The sequence below is a fragment of the Rhinatrema bivittatum genome, chromosome 10, assembly GCF_901001135.1.
Source record: "Rhinatrema bivittatum chromosome 10, aRhiBiv1.1, whole genome shotgun sequence".
NCBI classification, from domain to species: domain Eukaryota; kingdom Metazoa; phylum Chordata; class Amphibia; order Gymnophiona; family Rhinatrematidae; genus Rhinatrema; species Rhinatrema bivittatum.
Window position 1 is genome coordinate 21,111,092 of NC_042624.1, and position 22,228 is coordinate 21,133,319.

The 22,228-nt window shown below is 48.5% G+C and overlaps 1 protein-coding gene across 3 annotated transcripts in view; it reads right to left on the reverse strand.

Moving 5' to 3' along the window:
- ALDH9A1 (aldehyde dehydrogenase 9 family member A1) overlaps window positions 1-22,228 on the reverse strand; it is a 339,496-nt gene that overhangs the window by 130,143 nt on the left and 187,125 nt on the right. For all 3 annotated transcript variants that reach the window (XM_029618255.1, XM_029618257.1, XM_029618256.1), the window contains exon 7: window positions 4,349-4,489. In XM_029618255.1, coding sequence (XP_029474115.1) covers window positions 4,349-4,489 — 141 coding nt within the window. The remainder of the gene's footprint in view (window positions 1-4,348; window positions 4,490-22,228) is intronic.

Genomic DNA, 22,228 nt, shown 5'->3' on the forward strand with positions numbered 1-22,228 from the left:
GTGAAAGTTCGGGGCGCCGTTGCCAGGCCGAAAGGAAGCGACTGAAACTGAAAATGCTGCCCCAGCACTGCGAACCGGAGAAACTGCTGGTGCTCTGTCCGTATGCCTATGTGTAGATACACTTCTGTGAGGTCCAGGGAGGCCAGGAACTCCCCCTGCCGCACGGAAGCGATCACCGACCGCAGTGTTTCCATCCGAAACCGAACTCGCAGGCATTTGTTGACACTTTTTAGGTCGCGGATAGGACGAAAGGTTCCTTCCTTCTTTGGCACTACGAGGTAAATGGAATAACGGCCCCTGCGGAGTTCGGAGGGTGGCACCGGCACGATCGCCCCAAGATCTCGAAGCCGCCCCAGGGTCGTCCTTACCGCCTGACGCTTTTCGGAGAAACTGCAGGGCGACATCAGGAAGCACTGGCGCGGCCAGTGTAAAAAATCTAACCCGTAACCGTGCCTTATCACCTCCAGAACCCACTGATCTGACGTGATCCTGGCCCACTCCTCGTAAAACCGACTCAACCGTCCGCCGATTCTGGGTACCAAGGAGCGGACCGGCCGCACATCATTGTGCAGGTTTACCCCCCTGCACACTCTGACCGGCTCCCGGCCCCCAAAAGGACTGCGAATAAGCTTGTTGCCGGTTTGCGCTGTGCCGAAAGGAAGACGCCGAGCCCCGAGAGGTTCTAGAATGACGCCCGCCTCGAAACCGAGAACGAGAAGCCGCACCGCCCCTGGACCTTGGCCTATCTTCAGGAAAACGATGAACCTTATTCTCATCCAAGGACTCAATCAGATCTTCTAACTCCTTACCAAATAACAGTCTGCCCTTAAAGGGCAACGAACCCAAGTGAGCCTTAGAAGTCACATCCGCCGCCCAATGACATAGCCACAGCAGACGATGCGCTGCCACTGCGGACACCATTGTCCTGGCCGAAGTACAAAGCGGGTCATAAAAGGCGTCCACACTATAGGCAATGACCGCTTCCAAGCGCCCCGCCTGACGTGTCTCCTCCGGCGACAAAGACTCATTGGCCAGAAGCTGTTGCGCCCAACGAAGGCCCGCTCGTAAGGAAAAATTACTGCAAATGGCCGCGCGTATACCTAACGCCGAGACCTCTAATATCCTCTTGAGCTGAACCTCTAACTTCCTATCCTGTAAGTCCTTGAGCGCTGTGCCCCCGGTGACCGGAATAGTTGTCTTCTTTGTGACTACTGCCACTGCCAATCTATCTTTGGCATACGTAACATTTCCAGGGTGTCCTCTGGCAGAGGATAATAGCCTTTGCCACCTTCAGCCCTAAATCAGGTGTATCCCATTCCTTAAAAATCAGATCCGAGGCCGAAAAATGTAAGGGGAAGGCTGAAGGAGGACCCCAAAGTCCCAAGACGACTGGGTCCGTGGCTCCGAGCCGGGACTCCTCCTGCGGTAACTGAATCGCCAATTTGCCCAGAATCTCTGGGATAAGGGGCCCCAGCTCTTCCTTTCTGAACAATCTGATTACCTTCAGGTCATCCCCCTCTGCCCCGTGGGACACTCGGGAACCAGTGGCCCCCTGATCTCCGTCCCCATCGACCCCCCTCGGAGGCTGGGACGGAGCGTCCGGATTTCCTGTGTGCCCCTCCGGCTCATCTGACTCTGTACTGGAGTCCGGATCACCCCTGACCGCCGGGGCATGCAGAGGTCAGGAACTGGCCGGGCCCTGTGGCCCTAAGACGGACTTCGCTCTCTTACCCGCTCTAGACCCCAAGTCTGGAGTCGCGGGCTCATTTGGCCTCTTTCGGGCTAGCCTCCGGGCCTTAAAGGCCCTGTGCATGAGGAGGACAAACTGTGAGCCAAACGATGAGTCCGAGGATACTTCCTCAGCATCCCCGTCAGAAGGCCCACCATCATTGGAGCCCCCTAGCCAGGCAGACGTGTCCCCCGTGGAGACCCTGCGCTGCGGGGACAGACACGGGGATCTTCCTGCCCCCCATCCGCCAGCCCCGCAGTAAACTCGGACCCCCGAGGAGGGAAAATGGCCGCCGTTCCCGCCGAAAATGACGGAAGAGAAGACAAAATGGCGCCAGATCCCGAGTGCCCCAGAGGCAGGCCGGCGCCGATCATCGCTCCACTCGCCGTGGCCTCGGCGCGAGACTGCTTCACCCCCCCGGCTCCCTGAAGGCATCACCGACCCCCCCTCACCCCCAGAGACGCAGGAGGAACATAGGCTGTCCCTTGACAGCCACCCCGCTGCGGACCCGCAGGCCCGGCACGCCGCCCGATGCGGCATGCCTCGCAATGAGGGAAGGGAGAGGGAGAGCACACAGGTAAAGGCGGACAGGGAAGGATCCCCCGAAGTGGCGAACCAGCGCCCAGACCTCCCCAATAACGAACAGCCAGACAAATAAGCAAACACAAAAAAGTTTTTTGTTTTTTTTTTTAAACTTTACCGATCCCTCGGGTCCGGGTCCAGGCGGGAGGAGCAAACCGGGCACCCCGGTGTCCCCGCTAGCGGTAATGGAGCACTGGAACATGGGGCTCCCCCACACATCAGCGGCCTCAGCACCAGAAAGGATGGCCCCCTCAGGACCTCGCAACCTTCTGGGAGGTGGACGTAAGGACCAGCGGGCAAGCCTCCACGGTCCCTATCCTAGCCTATGTCCTAAATCCTCCTCTCTACTTTTTTTTTTTTGACACTATCTACCACCTAAAACTTAGGATCCAGCACAGACTGTAGGTTTTGCACCTCCTCCACCTGCTAGGAGACAGAAGAATACTGCCAGACTGTAGGTGGCACCAGCCTAGTTATAGGCGGAGTTTTGGTTGGTAAACTTCTGCCTCCATCTGCTAGAGGGGGGGGGGGGGGGGGGCAAAACCCAGGAGTCTGGACTGATCCGGGTACGTACAGGGAACAGTCAAATTTGTTATCCTGAAACATTTGGGTCATGTAAGAGAGTCACCAGGTCGACTATAATAATGGATCAGTTTTAAATCACTGGACAGTTATACAAGTCATGTTGCAGCAACAGGAAAAAGGAGGCAATACTGCCCTTGTATATTTAGCTAGTGAGTCCACAGGCTTGAGTATTGTGTTCTGTGCTGGAGGCTCTACCTTTCAGGCCAATACAGTACAGTGCGCTCCGGCGGAGGGCACTGTTAACCCACGATTGGACGCGCGTTTTGGACATGCTAGCTTTACCCCTTATTCAGTAAGGGGTAATAGCGCGTCCAAAACGCGTGTCCAACCCCCCCCCCCCCCCCGAACCTAATAGCGCCCGCAACATGCAAATGCATATTGATGGCCCTATTAGTTATTCCCGCGCGATACAGAAAGTAAAATGTGCAGCCAAGCCGCACATTTTACTTTCAGAAATTAGCGTCAACCCAAAGGTAGGCGCTAATTTCTCTGGGCGCCGGGAAAGTGCACAGAAAAGCAGTAAAAACTGCTTTTCTGTACACCCTCCGACTTAATATCATGGCGATATTAAGTCGGAGGTCCTGAAAGTTTAAAAAAAATAGAAAAAAAAATTTTGAAATAGGCCCACGGCTCGAAAACTGGACGCTCAATTTTGCCGGTGTCCGGTTTCCAAACCCGTGGCTGTCAGCGGGCTCGAGAACCGACGCCGGCAAAATTGAGCGTCGGCTGTCAAACCCGCTGACAGCCGCCGCTCCTGTCAAAAAAGAGGTGCTAGGGATGTGCTAGTGTCCCTAGCGCCTCTTTTTACCGCCGGCCCTAATTTTAATAAATTAAAATACTGTATTGCGCGCACAGGAGAGCGGGCGCTCGCCCACTCTCCCGCGATTTTACTGCATCGGCCCGTTTGTAAGGACACTGAAAGGATGGGAGCCCTTCAGAAAAGAGCTATTAAAATGATAAAAGGGCTGCAGCATAAACCCTATAAAGAGAGGCTTAAGACATTCAAACTGAACTCAACAAAGAAAAAATAGAAATATCCAAATATCTGCTGTATGGGAAGGTGAAATTCAAGGGTAATGAGTCATGATTTGAAGTTTCATGTTGGAAGATTTAGAGGAATAAATGGAAAATACTTCTTTACTGTGGTAGATTGTCCTCAGCAGATGTAGTGGCCATGAAAACAGTGACAGAATTTAAACATTCTTATGAAAGGCACAGCACAGTGGTCAGGAGATAAATGGGAGAAGGCTGGATTGTTCAGTCAAATGGACTTTTACAAGGCCAAACAGGGAAGAATACAAATCGGTGACAAGCTGCATCAGGCTTCCAAGATGGCTAGGGCATCCTGCACGGAGTTGCCATAGTCATAATCACAGAGAGAAAGGAGAAGATAGACAGTCAAGGAGACAGACACAAAGGGAGAGGTAAATGACCCTGCAAGGTGATCCTTACCTGTCCCTGTGTGAGGAAGTTGCCCATCATGGCCCCTTTAACAGCATTCTCCAGCATACAGTCTGAGAAAATAATAAGGGGAGACTTGCCTCCGAGCTCCAAAGTCACAGGCTTAATTCCTTTTGCTGCCATCTCCATAATCTGAGGAGGATGCAGAAGAAGGGAAGGATTTCAGATTGTTACTCTCAAACCGTTTGCCCCTACCAACCCTCCCACAGGATTGTGCTCCTCCAACCTCAGCTCAGCTGTAATTTGAATCACTATGTCTAACTGCCCAATCAGAGCAGGAACTGCATGCTGGGGTTTGCTCTGAATAGTGCAGGGCCCAGGATTTGAAAGTAAACAGACAGTACTCAACAACACGGTTAAGCACTCAACTTCGTATATATATCAACCAAACAGGAACTTACGCTCAATGCATAAACATTTTTTTACAAGTACCCACAATCAGAATTCCCCGGCTTGATATTACAAGATGACATGCCTTTTCGGTTGCTGGCCCTCAAACCAGATGACCTGAATCAGATCACTAACCACAAAGAGCTGTTAAAGAATTTGAAAATTTTTCTTTTCAGGAGTGCCTTTGTTACATTTACTAATTCATAAACCATCACTTTATGATTTTAAGTATAATAACACTGCCTTAATATTATTTTACCCTAGTTTAGATCCCTGTTTCTTTTTTTTTAATTTAATTTTCTACTTTTCTTTCCTATTTTAATGTTCTGATTTTTTATTTTGCTGTTAAATGTTATTTCTTTTTATGTATGTAACTCAAAAAGTAAACCGTTTTGACCACCCTCCGGTGTAACAACGGTATATAAATAATTTTAAATAAATAAACCTAGCTGAGGGGCAATAGGATTTCAAAGACCAGCAGTACAGCCATGTGTTTTTTCTGTTCATTGCAGAAGTGATTTTGCCCTCCCCCGCCACACTCAAACCTCCAACCAGAAACTTATCCTCAGTCACAACTTCTCAATATACCTGAAACTCTAACACCCTCAGACTCACCAGAACTTCTAGTCCAACAATGGAAGAACACATTTACTTCAGTAATGAACACCCTAGCTCTGCTAACATGCAGGCCAAGGAAACACCCTAGGAATTCTTCATGGTTCCATAAGGGTCTTCTCCTAAAACAGCAATCCTGCCAACTTGAACAAGCTGGCAGAAACATAAAACAGACATGAACTTCCATATCTGCAAAGTACATGCATAACAACATAAGAAAATGCCATACTGGGTCAGACAAGGGTCCATCAAGCCCAACATCCTGCTTCCAACAGTGGCCAATCCAGGCCACAAGAACCTGGCAAGTACCCAAAAACTAAGTCTATTCCATGTTACCATTGCTAATGGCAGTGGCTATTCTCTAGGTCAGTGTTTCCCAACCCTCTCCTGGAGGCACACCTAACCAGTCGGGTTTTCAGGTTTGCCACAATGAATATGCATGAAATAGATTTGCATACCCTGGGTCTCCAACATATGCAAATCTATATCATGCATATTCATTGTGGCAAACCTGAAAACCCGACTGGTTAGGTGTGCCTCCAGGAGAGGGTTGGGAAACACTGCTCTAGGTGAACTTAATAGCAGGTAATGGACTTCTCCTCCAAGAACTTATCCAATCCTTTTTTAAACACAGCTATACTAACTGCACTAACCACATCCTCTGGCAACAAATTCCAGAGTTTAATTGTGCGTTGAGTAAAAAAGAACTTTCTCCGATTAGTTTTAAATGTGCCCCATGCTAACTTCATGGAGTGCCCCCTAGTCTTTCTACTATCCGAAAGAGTAAATAACAGATTCACATCTACCCGTTCTAGACCTCTCATGATTTTAAACACCTCTATCATATCCCCCCTCAGTCGTCTCTTCTCCAAGATGAAAAGTCCTAACCTCTTTAGTCTTTCCTCATAGGGGAGCTGTTCCATTCCCCTTATCATTTTGGTAGCCCTTCTCTGTACCTTCTCCATCGCAATTATATCTTTTTTGAGATGTAGTGACCAGAATTGTACACAGTATTCAAGGTGCGGTCTCACCATGGAGCGATGCAGAGGCATTATGACATTTTCCATTTTATTCACCATTCCTTTTCTAATAATTCCCAACATTCTGTTTGCTTTTTTGACTGCCGCAGCACACTGAACCGACGATTTCAATGTGTTATCCACTATGACGCCTAGATCTCTTTCTTGGGTTGTAGCACCTAATATGGAACCCAACATTGTGTAATTATAACATGGGTTATTTTTCCCTATATGCATCACCTTGCACTTATCCACATTAAATTTCATCTGCCATTTGGATGCCCAATTTTCCAGTCTCACAAGGTCTTCCTGCAATTTATCACAATCTGCTTGTGATTTAACTACTCTGAACAATTTTGTGTCATCTGCAAATTTGATTATCTTACTCGTCGTATTTCTTTCCAGATCATTTATAAATATATTGAAAAGTAAGGGTCCCAATACAGATCCCTGAGGCACTCCACTGTCCACTCCCTTCCACTGAGAAAATTGTCCATTTAATCCTACTCTCTGTTTCCTGTCTTTTAGCCAGTTTGCAATCCACGAAAGGACATCGCCACCTATCCCATGACTTTTTACTTTTCCTAAAAGCCTCTCATGAGGAACTTTGTCAAACGCCTTCTGAAAATCCATGTATACTATATCTACCGGTTCACCTTTATCCACATGTTTATTAACTCCTTCAAAAAAGTGAAGCAGATTTGTGAGACAAGACTTGCCCTGGGTAAAACCATGCTGACTTTGTTCCATTAAACCATGTCTTTCTATATGTTCTGTGATTTTGATGTTTAGAACACTTTCCACTATTTTTCCTGGCACTGAAGTCAGGCTAACCGGTCTGTAGTTTCCCGGATCGCCCCTGGAGCGATATATAGCAGCCACTTGCCAGGAAGGTCTAACTCCAAACACCTAGAATTCTATAATGAATCATGCAAGTAAAATGACCTAGATCAGAAGTTCTCCAAATCTGCCTCAGATCACTTTCACTTCCACAGGGGGCCACATAGCAGAGGACTTCGCCAAGTACTTCAAGGATAAGATCCTAGCGATATCTTCCTCCTTTGACAACTTTCCCTCCTTCATCCCTCCTTCTCTATTCACAGGAAAATCTCAACTCCCTCCAGACAACACCCACACACCAGCTGGCTTCAGAACCATCACTCCTAAAGAAGTGGAAAATATCCTCCAGAGCAGTGGTTCTCAACTTTTTTTCTGTTGGAACACACCTGACAGATGGTTCTCACATGTGTGACACACTGAACACAAGACTATCATGGGGTTAAAAAAGGAAATTTGGTTCTTTCCTGTTAATTTTCATTCCTGTAGTACCACGGATCAGCCCAGACTGCTGGGTTATGCCTCCCTTCCAGCAGATGGAGATAGAGAAAAACTTGAAGGGCACCCCCTGTAAGTACGGTGCATCACCTGCAGCCCCCTTCAGTATAAACAGTATCAAAGCAGAAATTGAATTCTAACTGGTAACAGCAATCCAAATTTAATGGCTAAATCAAATCTATGAGAACCAGCTACAAATTAAAAGCACTTGTGAAATCTTCGTTCTGCTATATAGTCTGACAGCAAATTAAAAGATTCGAGCGGATCCAAAAAATTAAAGAACGTTTAATCTGGGTGGGCATCTAAGCTGATCCGTGATACTACAGGAACGAAAATTAGCAAGTAAGAACCAATTTTCCTTTCCCTGTACACACACGGATCAGCCCAGACTGCTGGGATGTATCAAAACTGCCTTACATGGGGTGGAACCTAGAAAGCCCCGCTCGAAGCACACTGCTTCCGAAACACTCGGAGTCAGGAGGCCTAACATCCAAGCAGTAATGTCGAGCAAAAGTATGCAAAAATTTCTAAGGAGCCGCCCTACAGATCTCCTGGGGGGAAACCAACTGACTTTCTGCCCAGGATGCAGCCTGAGACCGAAGCAAATGAGTCTTAAGACCATCTGGAACCGCTTGCCCGTGACCTATGTATGCCGAAGCAATAGCATCCTTCAGCCATCGGGCAATGGTGATCTTGGAAACTTTATGCCCTTTCTTAGGACCGCTCCACAAGACAAAAAGATGATCCGACAAACGAAATTCGTTAGTGACCTCCAAGTAACGCAGAAGCACCCGTCTAATATCCAACCTCAATTCGCGTGCATGCGGAGAATCTTGATCCAAATCCGGAAACGCAGGCAACTCAACCGACTGGCTCACCTGAAAAGCTGACACCACCTTAGGAAGAAAGGATGGCACCGTCCGCAGAGAAATGCCGGAATCTGAAAATCTAAGAAAAGGCTCGCAACAAGATAGTGCCTGAATCTCAGAAACTCTCCGAGCCGAGCAAATAGCCACCAAAAACACAGTTTTGAGAGTAAGGTCCTTCACAGTAATGCACTTGAGCGGTTCAAAAGGAGGTTCACACAACATTCGAAGGACCAAATTCAAACTCCAAGATGGACAAACCGCCCAGAGGGGAGGATTCAAGTGCTTAGCACCTCTAAGAAAATGCACTACATCAGGATGAGCCGCTAAGGACACTCCTTCCACCTTACCTCATAAGCAGCCTAAAGCTGCCACTTGCACCCTTAGAGAACTGAAAGCTAACCCCTTCGCCAAACCCTCTTGTAAGAAGGCTAGGATGTTGGCTATCGAGGCGTGCCTAGGGAAAACTTTCGATCTACTACACCAAGAGTCAAAAACTTTCCAGACCCAGACATATGTAAGAGAGGTTGATGTTTTGCGAGCCCGCAAGAGAGTGGAAATTACCATATCCAGATAACCCTTCTTTCTCAACTGCCTCCTCTCATAAGCCAAGCCGCTAGACAAAAGCGATCCACTTGGTAGAAAAATACTGGACCTTGCTTCAAGAGATCTGGAAGATGACCTAGACGGAGAGAGCTATGTACCGCGAGGTTGATGAGATCAGCGAACCACGGCACCCGGGCCATTCCGGAGCGACCAGAATCACCGCCCCCAGATGGGCCTCTATTCTTCTTAAAGACCTTGCCCATCAGGGGCCAAGGAGGGAAGACGTAGAGCAGAATGTCGTGGGGCCACAGAAGGGCAAGGGCATCCATTCCTTCCTGTGCTCTCTTCTGCAACTGAAGAGGCGCGGTGCCATTACATCCAAATGGGGAATCACCCACCGATGAGTTAACAACTTGAACGCCTCGTTGGACAGCTCCCACTCTCCGGGATCCAGTCGCTGACGGGTCAGAAAATCCGCCTGAACGTTGACTACCCCGGCAATGTGAGAAGCCGCTATCCTGAGCAGATTTCCCTCCGCCCAGGCCATAAACTCGTCCGCCTCTGCAGCCTTGGGACGGCTCTTTATTCCTCCTTGCCATTGTCGTCGCATTGTCGGATAGCACTCTCACTGACCGATGATGGATTAGAGGCAGAAACCTCTGCAAGGCCAATCGTACCGCTCTTGTTTCCAGATGATTGATGGACCATTGTGCTTCCTGCTGTGTCCATTGGCCTTGCATCGCTTGAGACTGGCAAACTGCCACCCAACTGGAAAGACTGGCATCTGTTGTCACAATGATCCACTAAGGGACTGCCAGATCCACCCCCAGAGACAAGTGTTTGGAGATCAATCACCAAGCTAGACTGGACCTGGCAGGTTCCTGGAGCGGCAAGAGAATTTGAAACTCCTCTGATTTGGGATCCCACCGTGAGAGCAAAGCCCTCTGCAATGGTCTCATATAAGCGAAAGCCCAAGGAACCAACTCCAGTGAAGACGCCATAGAACTAAACACCTGCAAGTAGTTCCATACCCTGGGAACTGGCAGGGACAAGAGAAACTTGAGACGTCAGCTTGTCTATCCGTTCCTGCATAAGGAAAACCTTCCCGATCCAAGTATCGAACCTCGCTCCCAAAAACTTCAGGACCTGGGTAGGACACAACTGGCTCTTGGTAAGATTGATGATCCACCCCAGAGAGTGAAGGGTCTGCACCACTTTGGCAACTGCTGTCTTGCAGAGTTCCTCTGACCGCGTGAATGAGCCAATCGTCCAAGTAGGGATGAACCAGGATCCCCTCCCGCCGAAGAGCCACTGCCACCACCACCACCATTACCTTGGTAAAGGTGCGGGGAGGGTAGCCAGCCCGAACGGTAGGGCCTGAAACTGGTAATGTTTGCTGAGGATCATGAACCAGAGTGAACCGGAGATACCTCTGATAGTCCTTCCGAATCGCTATGTGCAGGTATGCTTCCGTCAAATCGAGGGAAGCTAAAAACTTTCCTCCTCTGACGGAGGCGATTACGGACAGCAGAGTATCTATGCGAAAACAGGGTACTCGCAGAACCCTGTTGACTTTCTTTAGGTCCAAAATTGGACGGAAGGACCCTTCCTTCTTGGGAACCACAAAATAAATTGAATATCTGCCGGTTCTTTGTTCATGTGCAGGAACCGGAATCACCGCTCGATGAAGCATTTGAGCCACCTGGAGTCTTTTTCCAAGGAACCGCAGGGAGATACCAGAAACAGATCATGCAATGGATAAGCAAATTCTAAGGCGTAACTGTGTTCTATGATGTTTAGAACTCAGTGGTCAGACGTGATTTTGACCCACTCCTCGTAAAACAGGGACAGCCGTCCCCCGAAGACTGGAATGGAGGAATGGGTTGGCGCTATTTCATTGGGATGATTTAGCTCTTGCCGCATCCGGTGCGCCATTTCGGGCAGGCCTACGGCCATGAAAGGAATGAGACCAAGACTGAGACCTCCCTGATGGCTGCCTTTGGCCAAAAGTAGCTGGCTTGTACTGGCAAATATCGGCGCTGACCTCTGAAACGAGAACGGGATCGACTGAAACCCCTAGAAGATTTCGGCCTATCTTCAGGGAGCTTGTACACCTTATTCTCCCCCAAGGACTTAATGAGCTGCTCCAAATCATCCCCAAAAAGGAATTTTCCCCTAAAAGGAAAAGTTCCCAGCTGCGACTTAGACGAAACATCGGCCGACCAATTACGTAGTCACAAAAGCCTGCGGGCCGACACTACAGAAGCCATAGTGTGTGAAGATGTACGGAGAAGATCATACAAAGCATTGGCTCCATAAGCCACCGCAGCCTCCAAATGAACAGCCTGCTCTGCTTCTTCCGGGGAAAGATCCCTGGCACTCAGGAGCTGTTGTACCCACCAGAGACATGCACGTTGCATCAAACTACTACAAATGGCTGCCCTGACCCCAAGGGCCGACACCTCGAAGATGCATTTGAGAAATGTAAAGAAAAGCAAAAGAAAATTGAAACCTATCTGGTTCTCAAAGGAGGTGGCTGACAAAATTAAAGCTAAAAGAACAGCATTCAAGAAATATAAAGGATCCCAAAGGGAGGAGCACAAAGAAGAATATTTGTATCAACTGAGGGAGACAAAGAAATTAATCAAGTTGGCAAAAAGTCAAGCGGAAGAGAGGATTGCCAAGGAGATAAAAAATGGTGACAAAACATTTTTCAGATACATCAGCGAAAAGAGAAAGGTCCAAAGTGGTATAGTGAAATTGAAAGGTGGTAATGATCAATGTGTGGAGAGAGACGAAGAAATGGCAGAAACATTAAACGAATACTTCAGCTCTGTGTTCACTAAAGAAGACCCTGGAGAAGGACCATCTCTACACAACAAGAAACTGGAGGGAAGTGGAATAGATGAAAATCCTTTTACAGTAGAAAATGTGTGGGAAGAGCTAAAGAACCTGAAAGTGGACAAAGCCATGGGGCCTGATGGGATTCATCCAAGGATATTGAGGGAGCTCAGAGATGTTCTGGCGGGTCCGCTGTGTGACCTGTTCAATAGATCCCTAGAAACGGGAGTGGTGCCGAGTGACTGGAGAAGAGCGGTGCTGGTCCCGCTTCACAAGAGTGGGAACAGGGAGGGGGCTGGCAACTACAGACCGGTTAGCCTCACTTCGGTGGTGGGAAAAGTAATGGAGTCACTACTGAAAGAGAGAATAGTGAACTATCTACAGTCTGGAGAATTGATGGACCAGAGGCAGCATGGTTTCACCAGGGAAAGATCCTGTCAGACAAATCTGATTGACTTTTTTGACTGGGTAACCAAGGAATTGGATCAAGGAAGAGCACTCGATATCATATACTTGGATTTCAGCAAAGCTTTTGATACGGTTCTGCACAGGAGACTGGTGAATAAAACGAGAAGCTTGGGAGTGAGTGCCGAGGTGGTGACCTGGATGGCAAATTGGTTGACGGACAGAAGACAATGTGTGATGGTAAATGGAACCTTCTCTGAAGAGAGAGCGGTTTTAAGTGGTGTACCGCAAGGATCGGTGTTGGGACCGGTCCTGTTCAATGTCTTTGTGAGCGACATTGCGGACGGGATAGAAGGTAAGGTTTGTCTTTTTGCGGATGACACTAAGATCTGCAACAGAGTGGACACGCCGGAAGGAGTGGAGAGAATGAGACGGGATCTAAGGAAACTGGAAGAGTGGTCGAAGATATGGCAGCTGAGATTCAATGCCAAGAAGTGCAAAGTCATGCATATGGGGAGTGGAAATCCGAATGAACTGTATTCGATGGGGGGGGGGGGGGGGGAAAGGCTGATGTGCACGGAGCAGGAGAGGGACCTTGGGGTGATAGTGTCTAATGATATGAAGTCTGCGAAACAATGCGACAAGGCGATAGCAAAAGCCAGAAGAATGCTGGCCTGCATAGAGAGAAGAATATCGAGTAAGAAAAGGGAAGTGATTATTCCCTTGTACAGGTCCTTGGTGAGGCCTCACCTGGAGTACTGTGTTCAGTTCTGGAGACCCTATCTACAAAAAGACAAAGACAAGATGGAAGTGGTACAGAGAAGGGCGACCAGGAAGGTGGAGGATCTTCATCGGATGACGTACGAGGAGAGATTGAAGAATCTAAATATGTACACCCTGGAGGAAAGGAGGAGCAGAGGAGATATGATACAGACTTTCAGATACTTGAAAGGTTTTAATGATCCAAAGACAACGACAAACCTTTTCCGTAGGAAAAAAATCAGCAGAACCAGGGGTCACGACTTGAGGCTCCAGGGAGGAAGATTCAGAACCAATGTCAGGAAGTATTTCTTCACGGAGAGGGTGGTGGATGCCTGGAATGCCCTTCCGGAGGAAGTGGTGAAGACCAGAACTGTGAAGGACTTCAAAGGGGCGTGGGATAAACACTGTGGATCCATAAAGTCAAGAGGCCGCCAATGAAGAGTGGGTGACTCGCCAGAATGATGGCTACTGCCTGGACACAATACCCTTATTCAATAAACATACACATGCTTACTGTGACTCCAACATCGCTCTAAGCTTCAACAGGAAGAGGAAATGTGAAAAAAAGGATTTGCACTTACAAAGAGGGAGTAGCTGGCTTGTTACGGCGGTTACTACCCCAAACCAAATATGCCTGATACTTCACTTTCAATGCATATACAGCATAGCTCTCTGCTTCAACGGCAGGGGAGAAAAATAACTGATACTTCACACATCCAGCAGAGCTCTCTGCTTCAACGGCAGGGGAGAAGAATAACTGATACTTCACATCCAGCAGAGCTCTTTGCTTCAACGGCATGGGAGAAAGACTGATACATCACGCATTTCCAGCATAGCTCTCTGCTTCTACAGCAGGGGAAAAGAAAAAACTGATGCTTCACGCATATCCAGCATAGCTTCAACGGCAAGGGAGAAGAAAAAAGGATTCGCAATCACAAAGCGGGGAGTAGCTGGCTTGTTACGGCGGTTACTACCCCAAACCAAATGTGCCTGATACTTCACTTTCAATGCATATCCAGCATGGCTCTCTGCTTCAACGGCAGGAGAGAAGAAAAACTGATACTTCACGCATATCCAGCATAGCTCCCTGCTTCAACGGCAGGGGAGAAGAAAAAACAACCAACAAGGGCTGTACAACATAGTCTGGGTAAAACAAATAAGCATGGGTGTAGCTTGCTTATTGCGGCGGTTACTACCCCTACTACCCCTAACTAATCATGCTAGATATTTCACTTGGATGCAGCTCCATCACTGCTCTCTACATTAATGGTGGGGGTGGAAGGGAAATAGAACCAAGAGCTAAGAGAAACAGATAAGTATGAGAGAAAAAAATGTGTGAAGCTTGCTGGGCAGACTGGATGGGCCATTTGGTCTTCTTCTGCCGTCATTTCTATGTTTCTATGCTTCTATATAACCTCAAGCTTACGATCCTGAGGATTCTTAAGAGCCGCCGCACCAACAACCGGAATAGTCGTACGCTTCGTGACTGCCGATGCGGCCGCATCAACCTTAGGAACCTTAAGGAGATCCAGAGAGTCATCCAGCAGCGGGTACAATTTGTCCATAGCCCAGCCCAAACGAAAGCTAGCTTCTGGAGTATCCCACTCCCGAAACATAAACTAAAGTAACATATGATGAAATGGGAAAGTTCGAGCCAGGGGGCGTAGACCAGAAAGTACTGGATCCACCGTGTCCTGATCCTGGGGCACCTGTCCTGCCGGTATGCCAGTTTGCCGTGAGCACATGCGGGATCATTGGCTCTAATTCATCCCTACGAAAGAGCCTAAGGACCCTAGGATCATCCCCTTCTACAGGCGCCACACGCTCGGAATCTTCATCCGCATCTGTCTGAAGCGTCTCCACCTGCGCGGTATTTCCCTGGTCCCTGGGACCGGACGCTCCCCGGACCACCCTAGTTCGGGAGACCTCAGGAGGATCCATCCTAGGAACTTTTGCGGGAGGAGAGGGCCCAGCCACAGGCTCACCCGGAGCAGGCTCCGGTTCCCCTGTCGGCATAAGGCTAGCTAAGTATGCCTTATGCATCAATAAAACAAAGTCCGCCGAAAAGGGTGGCTAGCCCTGTAAATTCCTCCGTGGATGGGGTTCCTAAAGGCGCAGGAGAGGTTGTAAAGAAGTCGTGGGGAGACCCGGGGCTCTGATCGTGCGGGAACATCTGTGGAGGGAGATCCCCTCCCCCTGCAGAGCAATCTGCATCAGCATCCGCAGCATCTAAAATGGCCGCCGTTCCCGCACTCCGCGGGAACGAAGCAGGCCTTGCGCCACGAGGCTGCATCAGATTACCTGCTCCACCGGACCGAGCTGCAGGCTTCCCCCTCCCGCTGGCAACTGTCGCCGAATGGCCCTCGCCCCCAGGGAGGCACCGGGAGCAGAGGTTCTCATGGGAGAGCCAAGTCGCTGGTTCCCACAAGCACAGCAGACCGAGGCGCACGGCATCGCTGTGGGACAGAAGAGGGGAAGCCTTAAAATCACGTCCGGAGCCCAGGAGGCCAAAGAAACGGCACTGTCTGTCCCCTTTTTTTTTTTTTTACCTTGGCGAAACCACACACGCTGGCCTCACCAGAGCATAACCCTTGATTTTATCCGGGCCGGGGGGGGGGGGGGGGGGGGGGGAGAGGGACCGGCCCACTGGTAAATCCCCCTCAGTAACTCACCACTCTGCTGCTCCGGGAATGTGGGTAGCTAAGGCTAGGCCCCAGCAAGCCTAAAACCGAGGAGGGAAGGAGAAATTAGCCTTCCCCTCAGGAGGCAACGTGCTCCTGTATTTTCTTTGTTTTTTAAAGCAACAGTAGCTTTGATTTAGCCAAAAAGTAAGAAGGATTCCTGTTTTTTTTGTTTTGTTTTTTTAAGAATCAAGCTAACAGGTCCGCAGGTTCTGCCACCTTCATCTGCTGGAGACACAGAAATACTGAAGGGGGCTGCAGGTGGTGCACCGTACTTACAGGGGGTGCCGTTCAAGTTTTTCTCTGTCTCCATCTGCTGGAAGGGAGGCATAACCCAGCAGCCTGGGCTGATCCGGGTACGTACAGGGAATAAACATTCTGCAGTAGAGGAGGACCAGAAGCCTCATCTGCATACTGCTCCCAGCATCCCTCGGGAGAGGCGTCCAGAGGTCACCGCAAGCAATCCAGGGATTGACTTCCACAGCCCCAGCTTCCAGAGGCCCCGCACCCTTTGCAATAGAGGAAGACCTGAAGCACACGCTGAATCTCAAACCCTTCCATTAAGCGAGTGAAGATTTATTTAACGGTGGTTAAATAGGATTGGTAAGTATAGCTTTCAGAAATTTTTGGGCTTATAAAAGTTTGGTGAAAGGTGAAATTAAGGGATATATTCTTTAGAGTTTGTGTGTGTCTGAAGTAATAAGCAAGCCAGAGATAGTTAATTCCAGTGTCTATCTTTCCCACCCACTCAACCCTTGATTTTTAGGCACGAGACACTTTCTCATTAAAAGTCAATCAGGGTCTTATCTAAATCATACTATTGTACCAGCCCTTATTGAAAGTTTAATCATCCTCTTGTAGGACACTAGCTGATTAATTAATAAATTCACCTGTAAATTTAAAGTACTCTCATTCCAACTCCCTTAGTATCCTAAACTTAAGCAGGAACTCAATAAAACTAAGATGAAGGCAGCAGTTCAGCAGCAAGAGGGGGGCTTTCCAGTCTTTTGCATTGAGTGTCACATGTATGATTTTTTACCCGCCGGTGAGAGATTGTATGTGTGCACGCGGTGCAAAGAGCTCCTGCTCTCAGGGAACAAGTCCAATCTCTGGAGGCTAGAGTAGCAGACTTGGAGGAGCTGAGGGAGACAAAGAGGTACATTGATGAGACCTTCAGGGACATAGTAGCCAAGTCCCAAATCCAGTCTGGCAGCCCCAGTGCTGCCTTGGATCAGAAAGGTCTTCCAGTAGAACATCACCCTGGTGTAGCAGGAAGTGATCCTGTAGCAAGGACCTGCTCTCCAGATGATGTATTGCATCCACAAAAAAGCAGGGGAGTAGCTTGCTTGTTACAGCGGTTACTACCCCAAACCAAATAAGCCTGATACTTCACTTTCAATGCATATCCAGCATAGCTCTCTGCTTCAACAGCAGGGAGAATGAAGAAAAGATTATTTATATTAAGACAACCAACAAGGAATGAATTACATAGTCTGGGTAAACAAATAAGCATGGGTGTAGCTTGCTTGTTACGGTGGTTACTACCCCGAATCAATTAAGCCTGATACTTCACTTGGAATACCTATCCAGCGTAGCTCACTGCTTCAACAGCAGGGAGAATGAAGAAAAGATTATTTATATTCAGAAAACCAACAAGGACTGAATTGTACAGGCAGGGTAAACAAGCGTGGTTGTAGCTTGCTTATTACAGCGGTTACTACCCCAAACCAATTAGCTAGATACTTCACTTAGATGCAGCTCCAGCACTGCTGTCTGCATCGATGGTGGGGGTGGAAGGGAATTGGAACCAAAAAGTTACCAATAAGGGCCCTGACCTCACCGGTCAGTGTAACAGATAAAGTATGAAAACAAATAGGTGTGAAAGCTTGCTGGGCAGACTGGATGGGCTGTTTGGTCTTCTTCTGCCATCACGTCTATGTTCCTATATTGTCCTCTCGCACTGAGGACAAGTCTCCCAGGGCTATTGCCCAGGAGGGAAGGGTTAGGCCAGCCATCATAGTTGGTGATTCGATTATTAGAAATGTAGATAGCAGGGTGGCTGGTGGATGTGAGGACCGCCTGGTAACGTGCCTGCCTGGTGCGAAGATGGCAGACCTCACACGTCACCTAGATAGGATTATAGACAGTGCTGGGGAGGAGCCGGCTGTCATGGTACATGTGGGCACCAACGACATAAGAAAATGTGGGAGAGAGGTTCTGGAAGCCAAAATTAGGATTTTAGGTAAGAAGCTGAAATTCAGAACCTCCATGGTGGCATTCTCTGAAATGCTTCCTGTTCCACATGCAGGTCCCCAGAGGCAGGCAGAGCTCCAGAGTTTCAATGCGTGGATGAGACAATGGTGCAGGGAAGAGGGATTCAGCTTTGTAAGGAAATGGGGAAACTTTTGGGGAAAGGGGAGACTTTTCCGAAAGAATGGGCTCCACCTTAACCAGAGTGGAATCAAGCTGCTGGCACTAACTTTCAAAAAGGAGATGGAGCAGCTTTTAAACTAGAACAAGGGGGAAAGCAGACAGTCACTCAGCAGTGCATGGTTCGGAGAAATGTATCCTTGAAAGATACTAATGAAACAGGAGAGTTAGGGCATCCCAACAAAGAGGTTCTATTAAAAGCAAACATAGTCCATATGCCTATATGTAAAAAAATCACCAAAGCTAATGATTTCCGAATTATCCCAAACAACTGAAAAGCAGGTTGTTAAAACAAACAAAAAACACACTTTGAAATGTCTGTATGCCGATTCCAGACGTCTAAGAAGTAAGATGGGAGAATTAGAGTGTATAGTAGCAAATGATGAGATTGACATAATTGGCATCACAGAGACTTGGTGGAAGGAGGATAACCAATGGGACAGTGCTATATCAGGGTACAAATTATATCGCAATGAAAGGGAGGATCAACTTGGTGGGGGTGTGGCACTTTATGTCCGGGAGGGTATAGAGTCCAACAGACTAAAGATCATACAAAAGATTAAATGCTCAGTAGAATCTATATGGGTAGAAATCCCATGTGTGTTGGGTAAGAGTATAGTGATAGGAGTATACTACCGTCCACCTGGACAAAATGGTCAGACAGATGATGAAATGCTAAGAGAAATCAGGGAAGCAAACCAATTTGGCAGTGCAATAATAATGGGAGATTACAATTACCCCAATATTGACTGGGTAAATGTAACATCAGGACTTGCTAGAGACATAAAGTTCCTGAATGTAATAAATGATTGCTTCATGGAGCAATTGGTTCAGGAACCAACAAGAGAGGGAGCTATTTTAGATTTAATTCTTAGCGGAACACAGGATTTGGTTAGAGAGGTAACGGTGGTGGGGCCACTTGGCAACAGTGATCATAACATGATCAAATTTAAACTAATAACTGGAAGGGGGACAATAAGTAAATCTGCAGCTCTAACACTAAACTTTCAAAAGGGAAACTTTGATAAAAGGAGGAAAATAGTTAGAAAAAAACTGAAAGGTGCAGCTGCAAAGGTTAAAAGTGTTCAACAGGCTTGGACATTGATTAAAAATACAATCTTAGAGGTGCAGTCCATATGTACTCCATGCATTAAGAAAGGTGGAAGGAAGGCAAAACGATTACCGTCATGGTGAAAAGGTGAGGCTATTTTAGCTAAAAAAAAAACATCCTCCAAAAACTGGAAGGAGGATCCATTTGAAGAAAATAGGATAAAACATAAGCATTGTCAAATGTAAAACACTGATAAGACAGGCGAAGAAAGAATTTGAAATGAAGTTGGCCACAGAGGCAAAAACTCATAATGTAGAGATTACTTACCTGATAATCTCCTTTTCCTTAGTGTATGCAGATGGACTCAAAACAAGTGGGTATAGTGTGCTCGTGCTAGCAGTTGGAGATGGATCTGATGTCAGCACGGGTACATATACCCCCACAGGAAGTGTAGCAATTCAGTAATCTTCCTTGCAAAAGCTTTATGGATATATGTGTGACTGACTGATCGATTAAATAAACAGGATTACCCTGACCAATTGATGGTAGCTGGAGACCGCCAGTGTTCTCAACCGGAAGGCGTCGACACCCAGCAGGGTGGAAGCCCTATATAAGAAAACATGGCTTACCGTGAGTTGGCGAATCCCCATGTATACCGGCAGCCGGGCGGGATGCTGAATCCATCTGCATACACTAAGGAAAAGGAGATTATCAGGTAAGTAATCTCAACATTTCCTAACGTGTAGCAGATGGACTCAAAACAAGTGGGATGTACAAAAGCTACTCCCGGACTGGGCGGGAGGTTGCCCGAGGACCTTGTAGGATTGCCCTCGCAAATGCTGTGTCCTCCCTGGCCTGGATGTCCAGATGGTAGAATCTGGAGAAGGTATGGAGGGAGGACCACGTCGCCGCTTTACATATCTCTGCAGGCGACAGCATCCTAGTTTCTGCCCAAGAGGCCGCTTGCGCTCTGTGGAATGAGCCTTCACCTGTAGAGGTGGTGGTTTTCCTGCCTCTACGTAGGCCACCTTGATAATTTCTTTGATCCAGCGGGCGATGGTGGGCCGTGAGGCCGCTTCCCCTTGCTTCTTCCCGCTGTGAAGGACAAACAGATGGTCCGTCTTTCGTACTGCTTCTGACATTTCTAAGTATCTGGCCAGTATTCTGCCGATGTCGAGATGACGCAGTATTCGACCTTCTTCTGACTTCTTCAAAACTTCCGTAGATGGCAAGGATATGGTTTGGTTGAGGTGAAAGTGTGAGACCACTTTGGGTAAGAAGGAAGGAACCATGCGAAGATGGATAGCTTCTGGAGTGATTCTGAGAAACGGATCACAGCAGGACAGTGCTTGTAGCTCTGAGATGCGGTGTGCTGAACACATAGCCAGCAAGAACACCATCTTCAGGGTTAACAAACGGAGAGACAGGCCTCGAAGGGGCCTGAAGGCGGATCCTGCTAGAAAGTTCAACACTAGGTTGAGGTTCCACAAGGGCACTGGCCACTTCAGTGGCGGGCGAATGTGTTTGACTCCTTTCAGGAAACGTGAAACGTCTGGGTGTTTGGCAATGGTGTTGCCGTCACTCCTGGGACCGTAGCAAGACAGCGCTGCTACCTGAACCTTGATGGAGCTGAGGGACAGGCCCTTCTGAAGTCCATCTTGTAGGAAGTCCAAAATGATAGGAATCTTAGCGGCATGTGAATTGGTGCTGTGAGAGTAGCACCAGTCTTCAAAAACTCTCCAGATCCTGATATATGTCAGTGATGTGGAGAACTTGCGTGCTCGGAGGAGTGTATCTATTACCGGCTCCGAGTATCCTCTTTTCTTCAATCTAGCCCTCTCAATGGCCAGACCGTAAGAGAAAATTGAGCTGGATCCTCGTGGAGGATGGGACCATGCCGCAGCAGGTCCCTGTGTGGAGGCAGGCGTAGAGGATTCCCTGCCAGTAGTCTTCTCATGTCTGCGTACCAGGGTCTTCTAGGCCAATCCAGGGCCACTAGAAGAACTAGGCCTCTGTGTCGCTAATCTTGTGTATAATGGTGCCCAGCAGGGGCCACGGAGGAAAGGCATATAGCAGGATTCCCTGAGGCCACGGCTGTACCAGGGCATCGATCCCCTGGGATAGCGGATCCCGCCTGCGGCTGAAATATCTGGGTACTTGCGCGTTGGACCTGTCTGCTAATAGGTCCATGCCCGGCGTCCCCCACTGATCCACAATCCTCTGGAAAGCTGTGGGCGACAGCTGCCAGTCCCCTGGATGTAGGCTTTCCCTGCTGAGGAAGTTTGCCGTGGTGTTGTCCTTCCCGGCGATGTGAACGGCGGAGATGTCCTGGAGATTCGCTTCCGCCCAAGTCATCAGAGGGGCTATTTCTAGAGATACCTGTTGGCTTCTGGTTCTGCCCTGTCGGTTGATGTATGCCACCATGGTGGCGTTGTCTGACATCACTCTGACCACTCTGTTGCGAAGTCTGTGGGCAAATCGCAGGCACGCTAGCCTGACTGCCCGTGCTTCTAGTCGGTTGATGTTCCACCTTGACTCTTCTCTGTTCCACCGCCCTTGGGCGGTGAGTTATTCGCAGTGTGCTCCCCATCCGATCAGGCTGGCATCTGTAGTGAGCAGGGTCCAGGTTGGGGAGGACATTCTTGACCCCCGGCTCATGAGGCCGGGCTGCAACCACCACCGTAGCTGATTCCGCACTCTGGCTGGTAGAGGTAGGTGTATGGTGTACTTCTGTGATCGTGGGCTCCACCAAGATAGCAGGGCACGTTGTAATGGTCTCATATGAGCCCGCGCCCATGGCACCACCTCCAGAGTGGATGCCATGAGGCCAAGGACCTGTAGGTAATCCCGAGTTGTGGGCCGGCTGGCGCTCAGCAGGACATGCAGATGATTCCGGAGTTTTGACTTTCTCTTGGAGGTCAGGCTGACCT